Source organism: Rattus norvegicus, chromosome 15 (genome assembly GCF_036323735.1).
Source record: "Rattus norvegicus strain BN/NHsdMcwi chromosome 15, GRCr8, whole genome shotgun sequence".
NCBI classification, from domain to species: Eukaryota; Metazoa; Chordata; class Mammalia; order Rodentia; family Muridae; genus Rattus; species Rattus norvegicus.
In genome coordinates, this window is record NC_086033.1 from 14,315,191 (window position 1) to 14,339,363 (window position 24,173).

General features: G+C 41.2%; 1 protein-coding gene and 1 long non-coding RNA gene across 2 annotated transcripts in view; one reads left to right on the forward strand and one right to left on the reverse strand.

Moving 5' to 3' along the window:
• The window catches only part of Synpr (synaptoporin), a 326,948-nt gene extending 311,330 nt beyond the window's left edge, over positions 1–15,618 (reverse strand). Inside the window, exons 1-2 of the mRNA XM_039093644.2 lie at positions 15,308–15,618; positions 15,108–15,173 (exon numbers count right to left, since the gene is read on the reverse strand). Coding sequence (XP_038949572.1) covers positions 15,108–15,173; positions 15,308–15,325 — 84 coding nt within the window. The 5' untranslated portion in view covers positions 15,326–15,618. The remainder of the gene's footprint in view (positions 1–15,107; positions 15,174–15,307) is intronic.
• Positions 15,619–15,670: 52 nt separating this feature from the next.
• LOC102552767 (uncharacterized) overlaps positions 15,671–24,173 on the forward strand; it is a 38,296-nt gene continuing 29,793 nt past the window's right edge. The window contains exons 1-2 of the long non-coding RNA XR_005493859.2: positions 15,671–15,805; positions 17,024–17,099. This is a non-coding gene — a long non-coding RNA (uncharacterized LOC102552767). The remainder of the gene's footprint in view (positions 15,806–17,023; positions 17,100–24,173) is intronic.

Genomic DNA, 24,173 nt, shown 5'->3' on the forward strand with positions numbered 1-24,173 from the left:
ACTCTTACTAAATTACAAGAGACCAAGGTGGCTGTGGTTGTTTAAATGAGAATGTCCCTCATAGGCTCCAATATTTTAATACTTGACCCCACTTGCTGGTTCTATTTCAGGGGGTTCAGGAGGTGCAGTCTTGCACTGGGGCAGGCTTTGGGCTTTGAGAGCTTAAGACCTCACCCTACATAGAGTTTGCTCTCCCTGTTTTTATGTTTGCAGTTGAGGATGTAAACTTTCAGCATCCTACTCCATGCCTACCATTTGTTGCAATGCTTCTGTGTCAGGACGGACTTGTATCCCTCCTGAAATATAAGCCAAATTAAACTACTTCCATAAGTTATTTTTGGCCATGATGTTTTATCACGGCAACAGAAAGTAACTAAAACAATATACAAATACAGCAGTGAGTGAGGAAGAGGCAGAGGGACTCATAATCTCAGCTAGTAGCAAGTGTGGACAGAAATGTCATCAAAACTACACGAATATCTGCCAATGTCTCAAATAAAGGAAGATAATTACTTTCTGGCCAACCTAGGGCACAAAATTCTAAATAATTTCCGTTAGTGGAGTCATGACATGACCTACAGAATTAAAACCAGGAGCTCATCCAAAGCTTCCTGTGAACAACCAACTTCATGTGTTTGCCAGCTGAGGCTACTGCCTCGTAAATCAATTGTTTGCTTGTGTATTTCCAAAGTAAACCCAGAATACAATCTCCATGAAAAGAAAATGTGCAATTTCAGTGCAAGATCAAGAAAGCAATGATTCAACTAGACTTCATATCATGTTAGAAAAATGTGTGACTGGCAATGATCTCTCCAGAACCATAATATTGGAGGTCAAGTTGGTCATTTTTTTTTCAAATATCTTTAAAACATATAGCACTTTGAGCATTCTCCAACTAAAAACTGGCATAAAGGGTGTTGTAAAGATTTATTGGTAGGCAACATTGCTCACTGTGCAAACATAAGAATTTCAACCTTGGAATCCTAGGAACCCATGTAAAAAAATAGGATATTTGTGAGTGAGTGTGTGTGTGTGTGTGTGTGTGTGTGTGTGTGTGTGTGTGTGTAATACAGCACTACGAGGTACAAAAAAAAAGAGGATATTAGCCTTAGGTTCAGTGACAGACTCGTCTCAAGGGACTAAGGCAGGAATGGCATGATAGAGTAGGAATCCCAAAGCCCTCCTCCAGTCTTCATATGTGCATAGGAACATGCATTGGCACATACAACACACACACACACACACACACACACACACACACACACACACACATATATTAAAAAAATAAAAAAAACCAAAGTTAACTGTATTAGAGGCCCAGAAGTATGTATCTTTTACAGGGATCCTCAAAGGTTTTTCAAAGAATAAAAATAAGCCTTTGAAAACTATCTGATTTATAGATTTAGTGGGATAATCACTGCAACAAGCACTCACTATCACAGTACACAGTTGTTGAAGTTATGGAGGGAGGCATTTTATTTCCATAACCTGCACTGGGTGCCACAGTATGGACGCATAATTTACACTGTCTAAAGAGAAGAAGACATGTGACAAATAGTCCCTATTCTAAGTCTCCTCTACTATTGAGGGAGCTAGATCTTTCCATTCTCAAAGGAGGGTTCCTATGCTGAAATCCTAACTCTAGCACTTCAGAATGTGACTTTGTTTGGAAACAAAATCAAGCAGATAAAGGTGGAGATAGTTGTGATAGTAGAGTTAAAGAGTAAGCTCCTAATTCTGCGTGACATATGACTGGCATCATACACACACACACACACACACACACACACACACACACACACACACACACAGTGTCATAGAAAGAAGGCAGAGACCAGAGGGCTGAATCATCCATAAAACAAAAAACACGAAAGACTTCCATTAAAGCAGTAGGATTTGGAGAAGAGTACAGGTTAGACTCCTCCTCGTGACCTATGAAACGATTTTTTTTACACACCCTGATCTCAAAGCTTTGGCCTTCAAAACTTTGCAATTATAAATTTCTGTGATTTATGATATAACCAGGCATTACTTAATGTCTGAGATAGGTTTTAGGAATGTATCCTTGGGTGATTTTATCACTGGACTTCATAGAATGGTTTATGTATACAGGCCAAGACGGTCACATTATCACTTGTGCTAAAGCCTGTTTTAGCAACTGTCATGGAATAAAATACACTCACGTTGCTGCATGGTCTGGAAATCAGCATATCATTTCAGAGGAAAAAAATGCATGTATACTCAAAAGTACCTTAAAATGTATGTTCAAAATATTAGCCCAGTTACCTCTCAGCAGAACATTGGGTAATATTTACTTGTTGGCTTTTGCTTATTTTGAGATTTTAATTAATAGGTGTATCGTGAGTGTATAAAATGGTTCTAATATGGGTCTACCACCACCTACTTTCAAATGCAAGCACCAATCTATTTGGTATGTTTGGCACCATAGCATGCACAAGATGGGCAGGAGATCATACAGAGTGGGCTGAAGATCCTTCATGGTCACCACCAACTGTATTACTGAGCAAATGTACTTTAGAAGGCCACTGTAAGACTTGAATGAAGACAGAATGGGCCAAGCTTTGCACATTGGAAGGCGAGAGAAATAAAGAACACTATGTACTCCTCAAAGCTCCTACTTCTGTTACTAAACATGTTATTTTCTAATGTTCAATCTACTGTCAATTTTACACACAGCACAGCACTTCATCACCTTTAACATTTTTTCTTTGGAGTTTTAACTTGTGTACACATATTTTGATTCTATTTACTCCATATTTTTCACAGATCTACTTCCCCTTCCTGAGTCTAACCTTGTGTCTTTCTTTAAAAAACACCTTTCAAGCCCAATTTGTGATGCCCAAATATTCTTGGATGTCTCACCTTCCTCTGAAACATGGTTTAGTAATGGGTGCTATAACCTTAAAGAACACCGATCCCTTTATCCCCGGCAGCAAGTAATTGCCAATCACTCCAGGTTAGGGGTGGGACTGGGCACCCGACTTTTCTCTCCATGCTGGAATTTTGTCTGGTTTGGGTTTGCACAGGTTTTGGATATTCTGCCATAACCACTGTGAGTTCATATGTGCCGCTACCCTGCTGTGTCTTGTTTCCTTGTAGCCATCACTGCCTCCTGTTTTTACACTCTTTCCACCTGATCTTCTACAAGGATCTTGGAGCCTTGCAAGGGAGGGTGCAATATATAATATATAATGTATAATGTATAACATATAACATATAATATAAAATATATATCATTATACAAACATATACATTCACTTTAGAGCTAAGCATTCTGAAATTTCTTATTTTCTGCATTTGTTGATAATCACTAAATAGAAACTTCTCTAGATGCCGATTGAGATTGATCAATGGGTATAATTAAACATCATTAGAAGGTGGTTTAATACTACATTTATTTAGGAACATAATAGGTCCTCTGGAATAGTAGGTGTTCTCCTGGCACCCGTGGCATATATAGCCATAAGTTCTTTGTTGGAAAATGGTTCCAAGTATGAGTTTCAATATATAGGACAGGACTTAAATCCAATTAGAAAGTGTTGGGTTACTACCATCATGTTCATAGCACATTGAACCCGTGGGCCTCTCGTGTCAGGTCAGTCACTGTTGGAGCTCACAGAGTTCATAGCAGGGGGTAGCTGATGGTTATTTTCTCCTCCAGTATCTTGCCACCTTTCAGCACTGTGGAAGCTAGCTAATGGGTAAGAAGCATCCAGGTCCATACCGGCTTGACGTCATCATGTTCAATGACTCAAGTATGTGGTGTCTTCAGCAACAGCATATTACAACCAACATCTGCAGGGTAACAAAGAACAATGGCAATATCCTGCAGTATTTGAGGTCTGTGTGATTCCATTGTCCAACACCTTCAAAAGAAGTACCCATGTCTGGCACTGGAATTTGTAGCCTGTGGCATCTATCTATTAGGGGCAGAGTTGCCCTAGTTGTCTTGTTAAAAATCAATGTTGTATCTCTCTCTCTCTCTCTCTCTCTCTCCCCCTCCCTCTCTCTCTCTCTCTCTCTGTCACACACACACACACACACACACACACACACACACACACACACACACACACACACCAGGCAAGCCCCATTAATTCCATTAATTCCTTGTCTCATCTCCCAGCTATGGTGCTAAGTATGGTTGCAAGCATGCAAAGACCATACTGGCTTGATACTTGGGTACCAGGATTCAAGCTCAGGTCCCCACGGTATACAACAAACGCTGTTAATCATTGGGCCATCTCGCCAGACTGCATATATACTTTAAAATCAATTTCAAATATAAATGCACGAGTGGTGCTGGTGACCTCATGAACAATTGTGCTTTTCTTTCAATTGCTTTATAAATGGAATTGAAACGTCTAACAGTGAAAGTTCTTGAGTAAACCTCATTCATTATCTATGACTCATGAAAACAGACCTTCCCCACATCCTCAAATAACTGCAGTAGAGATGATTATTAATGGCAGCCAATGGGGCATTGTCCCATGGGAAAAATTCCCAGGGTAGCTGGTCCTAGTTTTCATTTGTTTTGATGTTTTTGTTTCTGTGCTTTTAAGGCTGAAGATTAAATTGACACTAGACAAGTACGCTAACACTGACAGCATTCCTGAACCAAGTTTAATTTCTAGGTTTAGGGATAGTCATCATTACTGAACCTCTGAATGAGAACCTTCATATTTCAGTCCATACTTTTATATTCTAAATGCCCATCCCCTGTTAGAATTGAAAAAGTGGTACAGGAGTCTGCTCAAGGACTCTTCGCTATTTATGAAATTTTTAAACATATCTTGGATGTAGGTGAAAATCCCTAAGAAACTGGAGGTTCGGTGAAGTTGACTTGTGCGTGAACATATCCAAGGTTGGCGGGTCACATCAAAGTTGTACCAAACCCAGCATGGTTTTGTTGCCCTGCTGTTGAGGTCGAAGTCGACGTTGTCTAGTTATTCTTCTGGGCTCTGCAGAAAACGGAGGACTGCAAGGCTTCCCCTTCTCTAACCTTAACCCCCACACATCTCTACCTGTGGAACGTCACATAGCAGATTTGGTTAAGGATTCGGGTTCAACTTTTTTTCTCCTGATAAAAACAAGTTCAGCTAACATCTGAAATGTTTCCCCATGGTAATGAGGAAACATTACCTCAGTATCTTAAGCCTTCAGTCAATGACATTTGGCCACCCTAGATATTCATAACCCTTCTGCCCAAAACTTATATAAATCTTGAATTGCCCCAAGTAAAGTTGACCCAAAGCTGTTCCTGGTGTGTTGCCATTATCATACGTATTCACACGGCTTCTTAATCCCCTGACTCCTACCACCACCTCTCCCCTCCTCCATCATCTCTGTTCCATTTGCCCTTATTGACTGATATGGGCCAACATTCCCTGGGGAGCACATTTATTTTCGTTTTTTAGTCAAGATCCCACTATGTATCTCTAATATATATATATATATATACATATATATGTATATATATATACATATATATATATGCTATTTCTGCCTTCTGAGGTCTGAAACTAAATGCATATACCATCATACCTGGCCCGTCAGCACATTCTGAATCATATTATAATCTCTAGCCAGTCACCTCCTGTCCAGGTGCAGTGTTCCTCGGGATCTCCATGCTTCACTCTAATCATGGGCGAGCACCTGCCAGGCATCCAGAACTATTATTCAATCCCAGTCTTTTTCCCTTTGTAACTTTGGCCCTCTACTTCAGGAAGGATTCCAGCATGTCAACAATCTGTCCATCAGGTACAAGCAAAACCATCAGGTGAAGTCATGGTACAAAAGCGGAGACAAGCAGTCTACGCTCGAGCAGATGGATGGGTGAGTACGTCCTGTTAACACCACAGAGGAATCTCCTCACGTTTGGCACACTCATTCTTCAAATAACGAATCTAAGGAGCCTCAGTTCTCAAGTGCAGGAAGCAGACAAAATTCATGCATTTCCCATCACCAGTGATGGGGACTCATTTGGCTTAAGTAAATTCCCAAACATCCAAAGGAATTTAAGTGTTTATAACTTTGCTAAGGATCTAGAGATTTTCTGAATTCCTCAGATGCCTTCCTAGGCATATGTCCATAACAGATTTCTGAATTTGCTTTTCCTTAGGGAGTGGGCTAGTAAATGAATATTCTATAAGATATACAAGATAAATAAAATTTTCTGAAGAAACAGGAATCTTTTTGAGCAATAAGAATTCCATGAAAAGTTATTTTAGGACACATAGCATTTAAATTTTGCTTCATTTTCTGGTTTCTTTGTTAGTAGAAATGGAACTGAATTAAGAATGAGAAGAAAAATGTAAACTTCTTAAAGCCTTGTATTTTATTAATAAATGATAGATACAGTTATAGATTCACATCTTTTTTTATTATTGTTTTCAGTGGGGGAAATCATTGACACCTGTGCATGAATGAGGAGTCTCTAGTAATGGAGAGAATTGAGGAAGATGATCCAGAACATGGAGTTTGGTGTCCAGTCATATTCACATCCTTTGTGATTTACTTGTTATCTGAATTTAGGAAAATGATTTGAGCACCCAATTTGTAAGCAAGTCTATTAAGTAGCCCTCAGAATGTAATAAGAAATCACATAAGTCACTGACAACAATTAGAAAGCTGTTTTTATCTACATATTAGAATTAACACTATTAGAATATTATGGCTTATGGTTGCCTCACCATGCACCTTGTTCCAGTGGGAAGATAATAGAAACACACACACACACACACACACACACACACACACACACACACACACACACAAAGCATCATTAATTACTAGTGTAATACTGTGAAAACTGTGTTTATACAAATCTAGAAGTCTAGAGAGAGTTCATTGCAATTGTAAGTATAGCAGCATCTTCAACAAGGTCTTCCCCAGTTACAGTCCCATAGCTGTGGTACAGGTCAGACACTGCTAAAGGTTTTGCTAACATGTAACCCCTACAAGCAAGCAAATGATGTGACACTTATGATACCCATGTAAAGACATCACAACTTAAAAAAAATTAAATTAAATTAAATTAAACTAAATTAAATGGCCCAAACTCTAGTACATGGCTGACTCAAAATGCATATTTTTTCAGATCTTAGGTGAATTTTGCATATCAACTAATCCTTGTTCTCCTTCATTAAGCAGACAGCATTTAGCACACAAAGCAAGCAAATGATGTTTCTTCATATTTTCTGTTTTCTATCACACCAAAAAACACACTTCACACTACACATACACCCCACACACCCATACATACACACACCATACCACACACCACACATATACTTACACAAACACCACACATACTTACACAGACATACACACACAAAACACATACTTATACACACCACATATACTTAAACCCACACACACCTACACAACACATATACTTACACACACACACACACCCCATTTCCATTGTCCATTCATCTGTTGGAAACCATCTAGTTTTAACACCTGTATCCAAACCCTTCACTGGGCTTGTTATGGCCATAACTTTAAAGATCGTCCCTTTCACTGCTCCATTAGAAAGGATGATCTAGAGGAGAGTGGCTTGATTTTTATGATCCTTTAAAATCAGGCCATGAGTGACAGAATAACAGTGGACATTTGACCCATGGGCAATGAATCCATATGCTACTTTATTGGCTTAGAATATGGCCTGGGGTTGACAGTTGGGTTAAACTGAAAAAAAAATGACCAGCCAAGGCAATCAAATCCCTTCCTTCAGGGTGTCAGATGAGAATCCTGGGTAGAATGAGTGAGATCCACAAGGAGACTATGCTGAGAAGGCAGGCAGGACTGTGTCTAAATCCTGGAATGGCAGCCACCATGCTATGGACTCTTGCTGCTTGGGTCACTTAGCACTTACCTATTATTTTTATAAGGGTTCTCCTATGTTGCTAAATGGTGAAAAGGTCTATAATACCCCTTTCTCATCCACATTTCACTCTGTTTATGTGAGGTAATCTCTTTCACAACTAAGATTGACAGTTTATCATGTACTTCCATGAGGCCCTTGCAATTCTACCTCACAGCAGATTACAGGAAAGGACTGTGTTATCTAGAATTCATTTATTCTTCCTCCATTCTGTTTCTTTCTTCCCTCCTTCCCTCACCTCTTCCACCGAATAGTGAGTAAACCCTTGGTCTTGGGAGCTATAGAAGGATTGGTAGATGTTCTTGGAGTAAGCTTTTCTGTATTCCAAGAGCTGCACTAAATCTTTAGAATGTGCAGATGAATAAGACAACATTCTATCTTGGCTAGAATGCAAATGTATCACGAGGAAGTATGCTCTAGATACCATCAAGATGTCAACGTCAGTGAGCAACACCTCCCTATCTAGAATGACACCCAAGTGAAAAATAATTCACTAGCCAGTTGGGGTTGGGTAAGATGAGAAATGGAGTATGTTCTAAGCAGAGAAATTGGCATGTTTGAAAGACACCTCATCAGCAAGAAACCATTAATTACCAGGACTTTCAAATGTCCAGGCAATATGAGACATGTGCAGAACAGAAAAGGGGGTTGGCAAGGGTGATCCAGACTTATCTCATGTGCATGTTTGCTTGGGTGATGAGTTATGTTCAACTTTTTCTTTCATATGTCTCCTCATGTGTGTGTGTGTGTGCATACATGTGCGAATCAATGGATAATGTGTTTGTATGTGTGTGCATGTGTGTGTGCTCACAAGTATGTTTGGAAACCAGAGGGCAGCCTTGCATATTTGTCTTAGCATCATTCAAAGTTATTTATTTATTTATTTATTTGTTTGTTTGTTTGTTTACTTGTTTACTTATTCATTCATTTCTTTAGAGGCAAGATCTCTCCACTATTTGATTGAAGACCAAGTCTCAAGGATCATCCTGTCTCCCCCTCTCAGTGCTGGGATTATAAGTTCACACCACCGTGACTGACTTTGGGGGAACAAATAGGTCCTGATGCTTGCAAAACAAGCATTTTGCTGGCTGAGCCATGTCCCACATCTGGGTCTTACTCACACTTGTGACTTCTGAGGAGTCTGAGGCAGAGGCTAAAGGGTGGAGGCTGTTTAAGAGAGAAGGGTTCAGCCCTGAGGGGAGTAGAGCTCAAGCTCCCAAACTGCACACCTCACCACATGTTCCCCGCCACACTCTCCATCCAGCAGTCTGCTGCTCTCAGAGTCACATTCTTTTGCTGCCGGGACCCTTGCTTAATATGCACTTTTACATGCATGGCTTCTTTTAACACTCCTGGCACAGTGGGGAGGCAGGCAAGGGGTGTTTTCTCCAATGTCCAGGTGAGGAAACATATTCCTACCAAAGGGCTAAGTTAATACCTGAAAAAGAATATGCATAAATGCAACAGAAGTGAAAAAAGCCCACGGAAGACAGAGACACTAAGAAGTCCTGATTCTTGCAGGTCTAGAAATTTTTTTGAACTAACACATGACTATTTTCCTCTTCACTTTATACCTGTGGCAGGCAGAGCTTGGAATCCTCTTGAAAGAAATTTCCTTGTATTATTTGTCCCTGTTCTGATGGGCCTCACTCCATCTGCCTCAGTAAACTCAGAAAAGCCTTATGTGTTAAATTCTGGGGGGCAGCTAAGCACCATGCATGTGTCCATTCATATTCCAACTGAACACAATTTTGTCAGAGATGAGAAGGTTATAATTAAATCCACCACATTAACTTAGTTCCAAATGCATCGGGCCCTTAATGGCAGAGTGCCACTCAGGATTTTGATGTTTTATATCACAATTCATCATTTTGTTTATATTGGGGGGTTGCTTCATCATGCAAAGCAAGAGAATGACAGTAAAATGTGATTAGAATATTGACTTTATAATAAAAGTCTCTTGTAGATATTTTATGTGAAAAGATGGTTTTAATTAAAACTTCCTTGGTTAACTAATGATGAGCAGAAAAATGAAGCCAAATATAAGACAATAGATATCTGTTGGATAGCTGTTGAATTTTTGCTAAAAAAATGATATTCCTGGCAATTTCAGAAAAAGTCTCAAATATGTATCTTGATGGGTCCACAAAATAAGACACTATTGGCTTTTAAAACTTCTTTGAAACTTTGGGATCCAAGACACTGAGCACTTTCCTAATGGGAGAAGACTGTAGCATTGAAAGAAAATACAGCATGGAGTGAGGCAGCCAAGTCTTGGCTTTGGCATTCCTATTGGATTTGTTCTAATGAGTTAGTTAGAATTTTTGAGCCCCAAGATAAGATGGCATCATAAAAACCATCATGCTCATGAGACTTCCTACGGAGCTCTCAGAGGGATGTAGTTATTATCGCCTCTCTTTCTAGAAGTTTGAAAGTGTGACCATCGTTATATTACACTCTGTTATAGGTATCAGTTGATTGTTACTGATACCAGGGATTACGTGTGCTATCTCTTGATAGCAAGAACGCAGAACGGGTGGGATGTTTCTTGGAGAACATAGCTTTGAATTTAGGTTTGGAAGTGGAGATTGTATAAATCCTAGTGCTACCGTTTAAATAGACCAAATTTCTGGGTGGGCTGGCCTCATGATGGAGGTAAAGATACAGAAATGGGAGCTAGAATAGAAACGTGAGGTCCAGAGTAGTGGCCAACTTACAGTATGATTAGCACTGGATATCAGAGAATGAGGATTTGAGGAATGGAGTAAGTTGATTCCATAAGGGCAGAATCTAGAGACTCTTAGAGCTGCAGCAAAGTGCTAAGGGACTAAGCAAGCCACATAGCATCATTAGGGACCAGAAGTCCCAGAACTGTTCCAATAGGGCTAGCATTTAAAGCATTAGTATGTCCTGAACAACGCAAACATGTTGAGTCCACTCTCCACCTTACACAAAAACCAAGGTGTAAGTCCAGAGCTTATAAATAGCAGAAGAAAGAAAGCAATGTGTTTGCAACAAATTTTTACATATATATATATAAATATATATATATATATATACAAATTTATGTATGTACACATATATATATATACAGAAAGAGGGGGGAGGGGGAGGGGAGGGGAGAGAGAGGAGAAGAGGGAGAGGGAGAGGGAGAGAGAGAGGAGGCCATTAGCAGTACTGAAGTAACAAAATAAGAATGGCCAGTAGAAGATTGGATGGTATGATATGTTCATGGCTTTTCAAAACATAAAAACTAGATAAATTGGATATTTTATAACATTTCCAAATAATGGTTTAAGAGCTTTATAGGACATAATTTCTCATCATGTAATAAAGTAAATTAATGACCGGACTCAGATTTGTGTTTTGAATCTCTGGCTTTCAAGGGTTAATGGCGGTTTCCTCACCCCATCCCTTAAAAGAGATCAAGGGTGGAGAAGCTTTGCCAGGAAGTGATGGAAAGTAGCTGACTCTTTCCTGCCATGCTTTTTTATGTTACTAAGAGTTTAAATTTATTTCATCTACAAGCTCTTCATAAGGAAAGAACATATAAAACGTATCATCCCCCTAAGGGGATGTGTTTGCATGGGAATCAGTTCGAATGGTCCATACATGGGAAAAGTCTTACAACGTGAGTTTCTAAGAAGCACTCACATGTATGACTGTGCACAGGTAACATATCTGTACTTCTGACCTTCATGACTTTCCTTCAACCTGTCCCATTCTCTACTACTAACTGCCAAACTATATCTTGTCCAAAAAAAATTCACTATTTATTACTTAAATTTTATGGATTGTCATGCTTCCCTACATGCTGGTATAAAACACACAGAAACACACAGACACACTCCCACACTCTGTAGTTCTGTAGAGAGCATGTTGGGCTGGGCAGGTAACACACATATCTGATGGACTATGTGATTTACATGCAGACTTATGGAGAGAATATTATTCCTCCTTTGAAAGTTTTATGAAGTGTTTAAAAAAAAAGAAAGTTTATTTGCTTTCTTTTCTGTTTTTAAAAATTGTTTTGAAGCAGGATACCACCGTGCATCCCAGGATGATTCCCCCAGCCTCCTTAGTCCTTGGGGTACACTTGCATACCGCCATGTCTGGACTCATTTTAGACAGTATATGGGCATCACCCTGCATGTAAATAGATATTTAACGTAATTCATTGTTTTTAGTGGCAGCATATTTCACTATTTGCACAAATTTCAGCTTTAAGTATTTCCCTACATGATTTAATGGTTGTTTCTATTTTTCTACTGTAAATGAGGTTGTAATAAATATCCTTGAACACATTGCTGCGGTTTACGTGTAAGTGTGCTTCCCGATCTTTGCATGTTGAAACCTAATCACCCAAAGGGCGATTGGATGGTAGCACATTTGTGACCCGGATCACTCACAAGGTCAGAGACCTCATGAACAGCACTGGTGCCCTTAAAAGGGGCAGGTGAGGACACAGGGAGGGTGCCATCTGTGAACCAGAAAGTGGGCTCTTGCCAGACACAGAGTCTGTCAACCTTTGATTGAAGCTTTCAGCAGTCAGAACTGTGGGAAAGAAATATTTCTGATATAACAAGTATTCGATTTAAGGAGATTTGTTACAGCAACAAGAGGACTACAGAAGCACACATCTTCTTGTGGACCTCATTTCCATGACTATAGATGCTGACAAGGATTATAGCTTAAAGACTGGAGACTCTCAGCCTCAAAGCCACTTTCTATCACTTTGTCGACTTCTACAAAGGACGAGAAACTGGCTATGGTGAGTGCTCTATCGTTGCCAATGGACAGTTTTCCAGATCGCCCACTGTTCACCACATGTTCTGAATGGGACTAGTAGAAGACACAGAGACAGAACAAATATGTATTGTACCAGAAACTATACTTCCTCCTGATGTCACTGTCATCTGCATATAGGGTGCATATGTCTCAGAGCAGCTACACATGTCACTGCACACACACAAGGGTATATCAGCTCTTCACCTGCCAAGTGCTGTTATCCCTGTCTAGAGGCAAAATGGCCTATAGTACAATACAATGCAGTGTGATGCTCCTTATGAATAGATAATAATAGATAACATATAGATAATAATAGACCAATAAGTAACAGAAGCCCAGAGAGTGATGTGAGTCACTCAGTTTAGGGGTAAGAAATGGGGAGGAGTATGGGACGGTCTTTACTGAGGAGTTAATGTTTTAGTTAAGAACAAACATCTCCTTTAGGCCTGGAACGTGAAGAGAGACAAAGTCACTGGGGTAAATAGCAGTGACTCTGAGCTTTGGAGAGACAGTGTGACCCAGACTCTTGCTTCTTCAGCATTGATGCATTTGAGGATTAACCACAGGGGTTTGTTTTGAACGATGGTTGACAAATGTCGTCTTCCCAGCATTCTAATTTGCTGTCCAGAAAGCTATTATCGAAGCAAACTTACTCAGATTGACCAGGCTTTTGAAATCTATGAATAGAGACCTTATTTGATGGGCAAAATTCCTGCTGAAGAATGAGGGACATTCCAAGTAAATGACAATGTGAGATAGTCATATGTTCTATCAGAACACGATGTCAGGTTTCTGAACTTTGAGGGGATAAGTTGACAACTAAAGTCTTATTTTGATTTTTTAAAAAGCTATGCCTTCACAAGATGTTATAGTTGATGACTAAGTTAATGAATGTGAGACAGGGGTTAAGGAAGACAGCTGAAAGGTCTTTCAACTGTGAGTAGAGTAGGTTTGCCTGACTTGGCCACAAGGAAAAAAAGCAAAACCAACCAACCAATATTACGGCTGCCATGTCATTTTACAGCTGATAAACGCACTTTCTGCCAAACCTCACAGTCTGAGTTCAATCCCAGGAATCCATATAAGTGAACAAACATATGAGAGAACCAAATCTTATATGTTGTCCTCTGACCTCCACATGTGCACTAACCATGGCCTTCATGTACACACAGACACACAGACACACAGACACACAGACACACAGACACACAGACACACACACATATGAGAGAGAGAGAGAGAGAGAGAGAGAGAGAGAGAGAGAGAATATAGTATCAGAATAGCCAATTGAAAGCCAGTAGCTGGAGCCTTCCTAAAGAACTTTCTTGAAGAGGTTAAACTGATCCAATCGAGCATTGTGGTTCAGGTCAATTCACAGGGAAGATGTGATTACCACTAGACTGTGAGGTAAACATGCATCACACTTGTGTAGTGAAAGCCAGACACACACCCTTCTCTCCGAGTCTGAAGCACAGAACAGGCTCTTACATAATTTCCTAGCTGGTCCATGTTATCGCCTGTGATTAATGCCACATGACGGGCTTTGAACTTTCTGTTCAGATGGCTTCTCTAGCCTTCCAGAGCTCCCAGCAAGACGAAATGTGTGACCTGTAGACTTCACTCCGGATAACTGTCATTCCAGCCAACAACATTGGCATTGCTCCATGAGGCCTCGTGAGTAACCATTTTCGTGCCTTGCTCCCATCTACAGACAGATTATCACAGGACTCTTGAGGTGGCTTTTTAAATCAGAAACGATTCAGAGACGCAATATAAGTTCCCACAGCCCAAACCCTAGAGAAAGCTTATCAAGGATTCGACTGAAAAAAAAAAAAGAAAAAAACAAACAAACAAACAAACAACAAAAAAAAAAAACAGTAGCCACGGTAGAAAGATGATACTAGGGAAGTCCTCCTCACTTATACTATCCTCTCTCTAAAGCCTCCTGGAGTATACTGTAGCTGGAGCTTCTAGTCAGTGAGTCTCAGCGATCTGAGTATCCACACAGAAAACAGAAGCTGTCCGAGTGCTGACCAACTTTTCCAGCTTGGACAAGTCCTTGCAGCTCTCCTCTGTAATGGTTCCCTACCCAGTCTGGTCTAGGGCTCACAAGTGTACTGAAGAGAGCTCTGTGAAGGCTTCTCCTCAATCCCACCTCCTCTGCTTCCCGGACCAGACCCTACTGGCCAGCAAGCTGCAAAGGGAATTGATTCGAGCTCCTGCATAAATGCATCTACATTTCACCTGGAATCCCAATGTGACCTCTACCCTGTCTAGTAGCCCCAGAACCGCACCTCTGGAGCAGGCAGAATAGGAGGAGGCTCGACCCTTGGCTATGAACAGAACCGGGCAGAGAGCACCCCACTTGACCTCTTTCTACCTGGCAGCTAGATGCCTGCCAGCTACTCACCAACTCCAGGGCTCGCAGGAAGGCAAGGGGTTCCTTCAGTGCCCGAAAGGTTCCCGCAGAGGCCAGCTACGGATGAACGAGAGATGGGAGAGAAAGTAAAAAGTATGAGCAGAAGGCTGGGAACACCTGTCCAGTGTATCGGCGTCCCTGGCATTCCCCAATCCTAGGCCAACCACCCTGCCTGTCCTGTTCAGTTCTACCTGGCTCACAGGGTCCATGGCTCGCCCTTACTCTGTCTTCTCTCGCACCGGTTCCCTTCAGGAAGTTCGTGTGACCCACAGCTCCTAGGGTCAGAAGCCACTTCAGGCGGTGGGCAGCTGACCTGGGACCCAGGCGGAGAGCGCTGACTGCCTGTGCCAGCTCCGGGGCTCGTCAGCGCTTTGCGCTCGCTAAGCTAGCTGAGCGGGAGGCAAGCCCAGCCAGAGAGGGGTGGGCGGGGCAGAGTGGGCTGGGGAGCAGCAACAGAGGAGGGGAGAAAGCCAAGCCATCAGGGCCAGGCTGTCATTGGCCAACCGCACGCTCCACGGGGGAGGGCGTCCGGGTGGGCTAAGCACAACCCTCTCACATTGGTCCAGACCCCGTGCGGACGCAAAAGCTGCTCTAGGCTCCGGGGAAACTTTGGGGCTGCTGGCTGGCAACAGTGGACTAATGTCCTCATCAAGAAGGCTGCTGGCTGCAAGAGAAGTTAGGGGCTTCCGGTAAGAAAAGAGCACCCAATGTCAGGGGAGACACGCATTCACTCTAGTGACTTCTCTATGACAAAGCCACCATAGATCATTCCAGTCATTATCCAAAGCCTGCATGGAAAGGCTTCTTGTGGCTAGACGGTTTCAGATTCTGGGGTCCAGTCTGGGACAATATACTGCTATGTCCCTTCCAGGAAGTAGGAGCTGGGAGGAAACTGGGGTGTAGTCTGGAGAGCAGGAAGGAGGGTGGGAGAGAGGACTGGAGAAGGAAGGGGAAAGAGGGTGTGTGTGTGTGTGTGTGTGTGTGTGTGTGTGTGTGTGTGTGTGTGTGTGTGTATGCTGGCACGCGCCAGCATAGAGTGTGGCTGGAACTGGAATCAGTTGATCTTAATCAGACAGGTAGGTAATCTTCATGGCTATGTGTGAAGTCCTTAGAAAACATCAAGGACTAAACTGGTGTTGAACATAAAGGATTTAGTCCCGTAAATGAATCTCCTTTTAATGATAGATAACAAGCAATTTCCAGTCCAGCCTGAGTCAAACTCTCTTAGAACTTAAGGAGAAGGAGCTCACCCTCACCCCTTAATGGGTCACCTTTGCTGACCGTAATAAACAGCAACAACTTATTTCTGTCAACCAAGAAAACACCTTGCTAAGAGCTTGACAAACATTATTTCAATTAAATATTCACAAAGTGCCCATGGGTGAATAGCATTTCTATTCTCAAGCATTTCTTGAGTTGAGGAAACTGGAACTTACTGAGGGGAGGTGACCTGCTCAGTGTTGTTCAGCTTCCAGGCAACGAGCCAGTCACAAAAAGCAAGGAGGAAGAAGAGGGGAGAGGAAGAGAGATGCCCATACCCACCACGATCTGCAGCAATTCCTTCCTCTCCCTTTGGACTGGATTCTACATACGAACTGGTCTCCCAGCAACACAGAGCATCCATCTGTTTACTACAAAGATTTGCTAAAAAGGCTTGGGGTGTGTGGAGATAATGTGAGGGGTGCGTTTAATAGTCAGCAGTGGGGAGATGTAGAAAGAAAGAGTTTGTAATCTCTAAGAAGGGATAGCCGTACAAAACTAGCTACGAAAGGGAGTGTTTAGAACAGACCCTTCCAAGCCTGCCAGTGGGTTTTTATTAAAGAAAAATCTAGAAATCTCAAGAGTGGGGGCCCCAACAAGACAGTTGCACCATCTGCGGCCGTAGCTTCGTCCCTCCTTTTACACAGGGCCTAAAACAGTGGGAAGCAGTTGTGTGTAAAAGAAGCCATGATGGACCTACTAACTGGACGGGAGCATAATCAAGTACGTAGTGTCCTGAATTGCATGTTTAGGAACAGGTAGGTGAGCCTGTTTCTTTTCATCTATGAAACGGAACACATAATATTAAGCATTCGCTGTGGCTACTCGCTCTGAGGATTCTAGCGCGTTTTGCAGCCTGGGTAGGATAGCACATCATACTTTGAGTTCACGCAATAATTGCGTCTTTCCCAAAGCAGCTGTGAGCGAGCATGTAAAGGGCCAGACTGGCCATCCATTCTTAAAGTGCCCCTTCCCTTTTGGACCAGGAGTAGCCCGTATGTAGAGACAATGTGTGCACTTCTGAGGATAAGTTCTGGGGAGAAGTTTGGGGAACTTTATATTATCTACCCTCTGTCTTATTTCCTAACACCAGACAATAATGAGTATACTTTCTTCACAGAGACTGGGGCTAAAGCCTAGTGGGAGAACATTTGCCTGGCATGTGCAAAGGCCTGGCTTTGATCCCTAGCATTACCGAAAGCAGGGCAAGGCACATGTCTATAGAGGCATCCTTGGCAGTCTGGGTCCACACAAAAGGTTGGTATAGACCAGATCTGCAGCTGAGCCTTGGGGAATATGGACCTGAATGAGAAATGCTTTGGGGATTCTAAACTGAGATGGTAAGGTTTTCTTTGTTATTGTTGTTACAATTAACCTTAGATGATGAAAAAGATTTCATACAGTATAGGGAAAGCAAGATTCTGCTTCCGGTAGGTTTGATCTCATTTTCTCTGCATTTTTTTTCTTTCTTTCTTTTTTTTTTTCGGAGCTGGGGACCGAACCCAGAGCCTTGTGCTTGCTAGGCAAGTGCTCTACCACTGAGCTAAATCCCCAACCCCTTCTCTGCATTTTTTATTTATTATCTTTGCTCTTTGCATAATTGTCAATGAGCTTAATGTCTCATGTTTATATCTCGTGATGATAATTGTCAGAATATTAGCCACTGACTTGGCTTTGGTCCTGGGTTGCAGTTTTCTATATGTCTTTTAAGCTACATCTCAGCTTGCTCTCCTGTGTGGACAGCACACCTAGTTATAGGTAACTGGCATAAGGTTATCTCTATATTTGAAGCTCTGCACAGGGAGAGATTATTGCCCACTCGAAGATCATTTCAGCTGAGAGCTTGGTACAAATGAAGTATGAAGGCTGTAACTATTCCCTCAGATCTCTCTGCACACACAACACTTCTAGCTAATATGGTAACATATTTTCCCAGTTCCTCAAACATCATGTGAAACTGGCAGACCAGGGCATAATAGCTTAGACAACAATGGCACATTGTCAGAAGTTGCTTTTCGCATTCCACAGATGTATACATTGCCAACAGCTGCATCACCAAAATAAACAAAAAACGTGTGTGTTGCATATTGCATTTGTAATGCTAAATGTTTTGTAGACTTTGGGGTAAGAATCTATTCACACATGGAAATAACACTGGGTTCCCTTCAAACTAAGTTCAGAAGAAAAGGACAGATGACAACTTGTCAAACATCTTTTTGGTAACTTAAGATGATCCCTTTTCAAGACAATAAAAACTAGTTCTATATTATTATAAGACATATGCTGCGAGGGCTCAATTACCAGGCTAACTTTGATGACCCACCTATTTAAGTGCTATATATTGACTATGAAGCTCAAGTAGTTTTCAAATTTCTTTTACTTTAGGAGAGGGATTCACAATGTTGAGTAATTCCTTTGGCCCAGCAAGGCTTGTTGCATGAAATGAGAAGCTCTTCAGTGTTTATTTGCTGTAATCACGTGATATCTGTCACTGAGTCCATTTGTGAAATACATCCCCCCCCCCCCGTGATTCTTTCCTCCATCTCTGCAAGGAAGTCAACTTGGTCATGGTGAATAATCTTTCTGATGTGTTTTTAAATTCAGTTTTCAAATGTCTTATTGAGAATTTTTGCTTTGATTCCATCAGCAAGTATGGTCTATAAGAAGTGTTGATGTGAGTTCTTCAAAGCTCCTGTAGAACTCAGCAATGAACTAATTTGTTCCTGGGCTTTTTTTTTTTATTTGTTTAAAAGAAAATATGAGTTTTTGTGAGTGTTGGGGAGTATATACCATGTGTGTTCTGGGTTCCTGTAGATGTCATAAGAGAGTATCGTGTCCCCACACACAGTTAGGGTTCAGGGTCATCTGGAAGACCAGCAAAGTGCTCTTAACTGCTCCAGTCCCCATACATGAATTTTCTAAATGCAGAGACTCTGTTTTATTTTACTGCTTCAATCTTATGACTTGTTTCAGATGTGTTTAAATTTTCTCTCTCCTTTGTTAATTCTCATTGGTCATATGTATTTAGAAACTCATTCATTCCTTTCTTTAGATTTTCTATTGTAGCATAAGTTTTCAAGATATGGCTTCATAATATTCTAAATTCTATTGGCATTTAATATAATATTTTCCTTTCATTGCTAATATTGTTCATCTGGGTTTTCTTTCTCTATTTTCTTAATTTGGCTAAGGTTTGTCAAATCATTTATCTTTTCATAGAATTTAGTGCTTCATTTGTACTTTGCTCATTTAAAATTTTTTTATTAGATATATTTCTTTACATACATTTCAAATGTTTTTCCCCTTCCCGGTTTCTTGTCCATAAGTCCCCATCCTCTCCCTTTTCCCTCCCCCATACGGGTATTCCCCCTATACATCTCCCTTACTGCCCCCTATATTCCCCTGCAGGACCAAGAGCTTCCCCTTCCACTGGTGCTCTTACTAAGATATTCATTGCTGCCTATGAGGTCAGAGCCCTGGGTCAGTCCATGTATAGTCTTTCGGTAGTGGTTTAGTCCCTGGAAGTTCTGGTTGGTTGTCATTGTTGTTTTTATGGGGTTGCAAGCTCTTTAATTCTTTCAATCCTTTCTCTAATTCCCCCCAAGGGGGTCCTATTCTCAGTTCAGTGGTTTGCTGCTAGCATTGACCTCTGTATTGGACATGCTCTGGATGTGTCTCTCACGAGAGATCTATATCCAGTCCCTTTTCGCATGCAATTTTTTTTAGCTTCATCAATCTTATCTAGTTTGGGTGGCTGTATAGATATGGGCCACATGTGGGGCAGGCTCTGAATGGCTGTTTTTTGAGTTGCTGCTCTAAACTTTGCTTCATTTTAATTTTATTAATTGATTCTCTCGTCTTATTTATTTTTTCTTCTAATTTTGGGTCTGCCTTGTTCTTGTTTTTCCATGGTCCTGAGTAACATTGATATTTATGTGAGATATCTCTGATTTGTCTTTCTGTGGATGACATAGAATTTGCTATGTAGGCTTAGCTGACCTTAAACTCACAGAGATCTGCCTGTTCAGCCTCCCAAGTGCTGGGATAAAAGGCATGGGCCACTATGTACATCTATTGACTTTTATGACTTATTTTTATTTTCACTTTATTATTACGAACGTTTTGCCTACATGGACATCTGTGCATCATGTGTGCTCAGTGCCAGCAGAGGCCAGAAGAGGGTTTTAGATTTCATGGAACTGGCGTTAAGAAGAGTTGTGAGCTGCTGTATGGGTGCTAGGACTTGATTTTTATTTTTGTTTGTGTTTGTTTTTGAGAGAGGGTTTCTCTATGTAGCCCTGGCTTTCCTGAACTTCACTCTGTAGTCCTGGTTGGCCTCAAACTCAGAGATCTGCCTGCCTATTCCTCCCAAAGGCAGGCACCACCACCATCCAGGTGGGTACTGGGACTTGAGCCTGGTCCTCTAGAAGAACGTGTAGTGCTGGTAAACAGTGAGCCATTTTTCCAAACCAAGATGTTTATTTTATGTGTATCTCATTGTTTGTGAGTGTGCGCATGCCTGTGCATGTCTGTGTGGTGTGTGTGTGTGTGTGTGTGTGTGTGTGTGTGTGTGTGTGTCTGTTTATGTGCGTATACTTATGTGTGTCTATGTGTGTATGTGTGTGTGTTTATGAGCACATGCTTACATGAGTCTGTGTGTGTGTCTGTGTGTCTGTGTGTCTGTGTGTCTGTGTGTGTGTTTTTTGTGCATATACTTATGTGTCTATGTGTGTATGTGTGTGTGCTTATGAGCACATGCTTGCATGAGTCTGTGTGTGTGTGTGTTTTGTGCATATACTTATGTGTCTGTGTGTGTATGTGTGTGTGCTTATGAGCACATGCTTGCATGTCTGTGTGTGTGTGTGTGTGTGTGTGTGTGTGTGTGTGTAAGTATGTGCATGTTCACCACCTGTGTGCTAACACCCTTGGAAGTCAGAAGAGTGTATGGGCTCACCTGGAATTGCAGTTACAAACTGCCGCTAACTACCCAACAAGGGTGCTGGGAATTGAGCCCTGACCTGCTGTAAGGACAGGGAGTACACCTAACCTCAAGCCAGCTTGTTGGGCCTCTGAGTTTTAATGTAGGTGGTTGTACCTGTAAAGTTTCCTCTTCGAAAAGTTTTAATCCTACCTTGGGGTTGAGTATGTTGTCTTTTCATTTTTATCTACCCTTAGAAAGTTTTACATTTCCTTTGTGATCTCATTGATGAGCCTTAATTATTCAACAGTGTGTTATATAGTTTCCATGAATTCGTATGTGTTCTATAGTTTTTCTTGGCGTCTAGTTCTTAATTTATTTCATTGTGGTCATATAAAACCCACATGATGATTTTAGTTTTTTTCTCTTTTATATCCCATATGATCTCTTTTAGAGAAAGTCCCATGGAATTATGGAAAGAATATGTATTCTGCAGGGTTTGGATGGAACAGTCTTCAGCTATTTGACATATTCATTTAATTTGCGAATTCGTTTGACCCAGATATTTCTCTGTTTATGTTTTGTTGGCATGACCTGTTTGCTGGTCCCGTTATTATTGTGTTGGGGATAAGATATGGCTTTATACACATTTTTTCCTTAGAATTTGGTACACTAGTGTTTGGTGAGTATATACTTAGAATTGTAAAATGAGCACTTAATACTCAGAACCAAATACATACACGCATGCCAATAAGAACTCATATCGTAAACAGCTATTTCTGAACGTAAAACCAAAGAGAACTGTGTAAAATTTGCAGCTTCAATAAACACAAAGTACAACACCAAGCCATTATTGAACTATCCACCATTGACCCTAGGGCCTCATAGTAACAACTGAAATTATAATAACAGTCTAGCAGTGTGTTAAGTAGGTAGCGGGAAGCAGACCAGTGCCTCCACAGGCCTTCACTCACTCACTCTGCACTCACTCACTCACTCAGTTTTGTTCTTAGTCTTAAAGCATGTGGGCTATCACCCCACAGCACATGCAAGAAAATTTATGCTCAGAAAAGTTGAAGCCTTAGCTAAGGTTTTATGGAAAGTAAACGGCGGAGTCAGTAGTTTCTTCCTTCCCCACAGCTTTCTAAGAAAAGGATGCTGTGCAGTTTCCATTGCAGACTGGAATATATCACACGCTGTTGGCAAAAATGTGTTTCTTGCTGGAATATAAGCAAAAGGTCTTGTGAGGTATAGAGAAAAGATAGACAGCATATTATCCAAGAATTACTATTGTGCAAACATTTTAGGACACGGAAAACCCCTCCCAGTGTGTCATGTTGGTGTTCCAAACACTCTTAGAGTGCAAACAGCTCTGAGTTCCTGTCACATCCCCTGCAGGATTTGAATGAGTTCAAGGGAGCTCCGTTAGCTCTGGTTCTTCCTCAGGAAAGAGGCCAGCAGAAGGGACAGTGTAACACAAGGTCAGGCTCAATTTGACTGAGTTCATTGCATCCTGACTCTTCCCGTTCTTCTTGGGTTGGGCTGGGGGATGAGGTGGTCATTTTTATTGTTTAGTTATCATACACAGTGTCTCATTGTGGCATTTTCATACCTCATTTGCTGTTGTTGGTCTTGCCCACCCTCTTGTCCCTTATCTCCCTGCCACTCTCATACGCTTCTATCTCAGTGGCATCCTTTATGTTTCCAAGCCACATATTTTCTATTTTCCCATCCTCAAAAGCCTCCTTTCCCAACCAATACCCCCTATAGTTCCACATGTTTTCAGACTCCCATCCCTCTACAATGATAAACATAAAGCACCCAGCTGAGGTATCTGGTAGCAGACCTGTAGATATGGCTATCTCCTAACAGACCAACCATTGGAGAAGGCTACCTCATGACTGTTATTCAAAATATATGCCTTAAAAAACCCCACCCAATTGTCTCATACTTCCTTCTTTTCAAAACTCTCTTTTCTTTGTTTCTCCAATTTTCTTTTCGTTGAGTCTCAAGTCCCTGCATGTCATTTGATCTAGAATTTCCCTGGAAGGTAATATCGGTTCGTTAGAAAAGTTCTTCTTAAGGATAGAAAAATACTCAGTGGTAGACCATTTGCAAGCATCAGCACTAAACACACTAGAAAGTCTTGGCAGAGCTTGCAGACACATATATTTCTAGAGATTATGTAATGTAAAAGTTTTCTTTTTCAATGTCTCTGGAGCTGAGGTTAAGGCTCAGTGGATAAAATGCTTACTATGCAAGCATAGGAGTCTGAGTTGGGATCCTGGGAATCTGTGTAAAGCCAGACATTTCTATGCATCCATTACCTCAGTGCTCCTAGAGGAAGATGGGCACACGTGTGCATCTCTTACCTCAGCACTCCTTCAGGGAGAAGTGAAGCTCCAGGGACAGCCTAGTCACTCAGCAGTGAACATGAGACTCTGCCACAAGCATAGTAAGTGAAAAGTGACAGTTAAGGTTGTCCTCTTTCCTCAACATATGTACTGTAGCATGTGTGCAGCACACACACACATACACACACACACACACACACACACACACAATATACTCACACACATATATACCTAAAAATAAGTCACTGTTGAATATGAGTAGAAATTAGGTAGACATTTTTATAAAACATAATGTTGCTTTCAGTCATTTTATCCTTGTTTTAGGGGAAAATGCACAGGAAAAAATCTTATGAATGACAAAAACAAAAAGGAGTAGCTAGATTCTAATTAATAAGCATAGAAGAAGTACTACATGTATCTGTTGTATCACATTCTCTACATAGTCTTTAGAGCTTAATTTTCAACATTACAAATAGCTTTGGCACCTATGGGGAAACCTTATCTTGCTTAGCAATTGTAAGAACC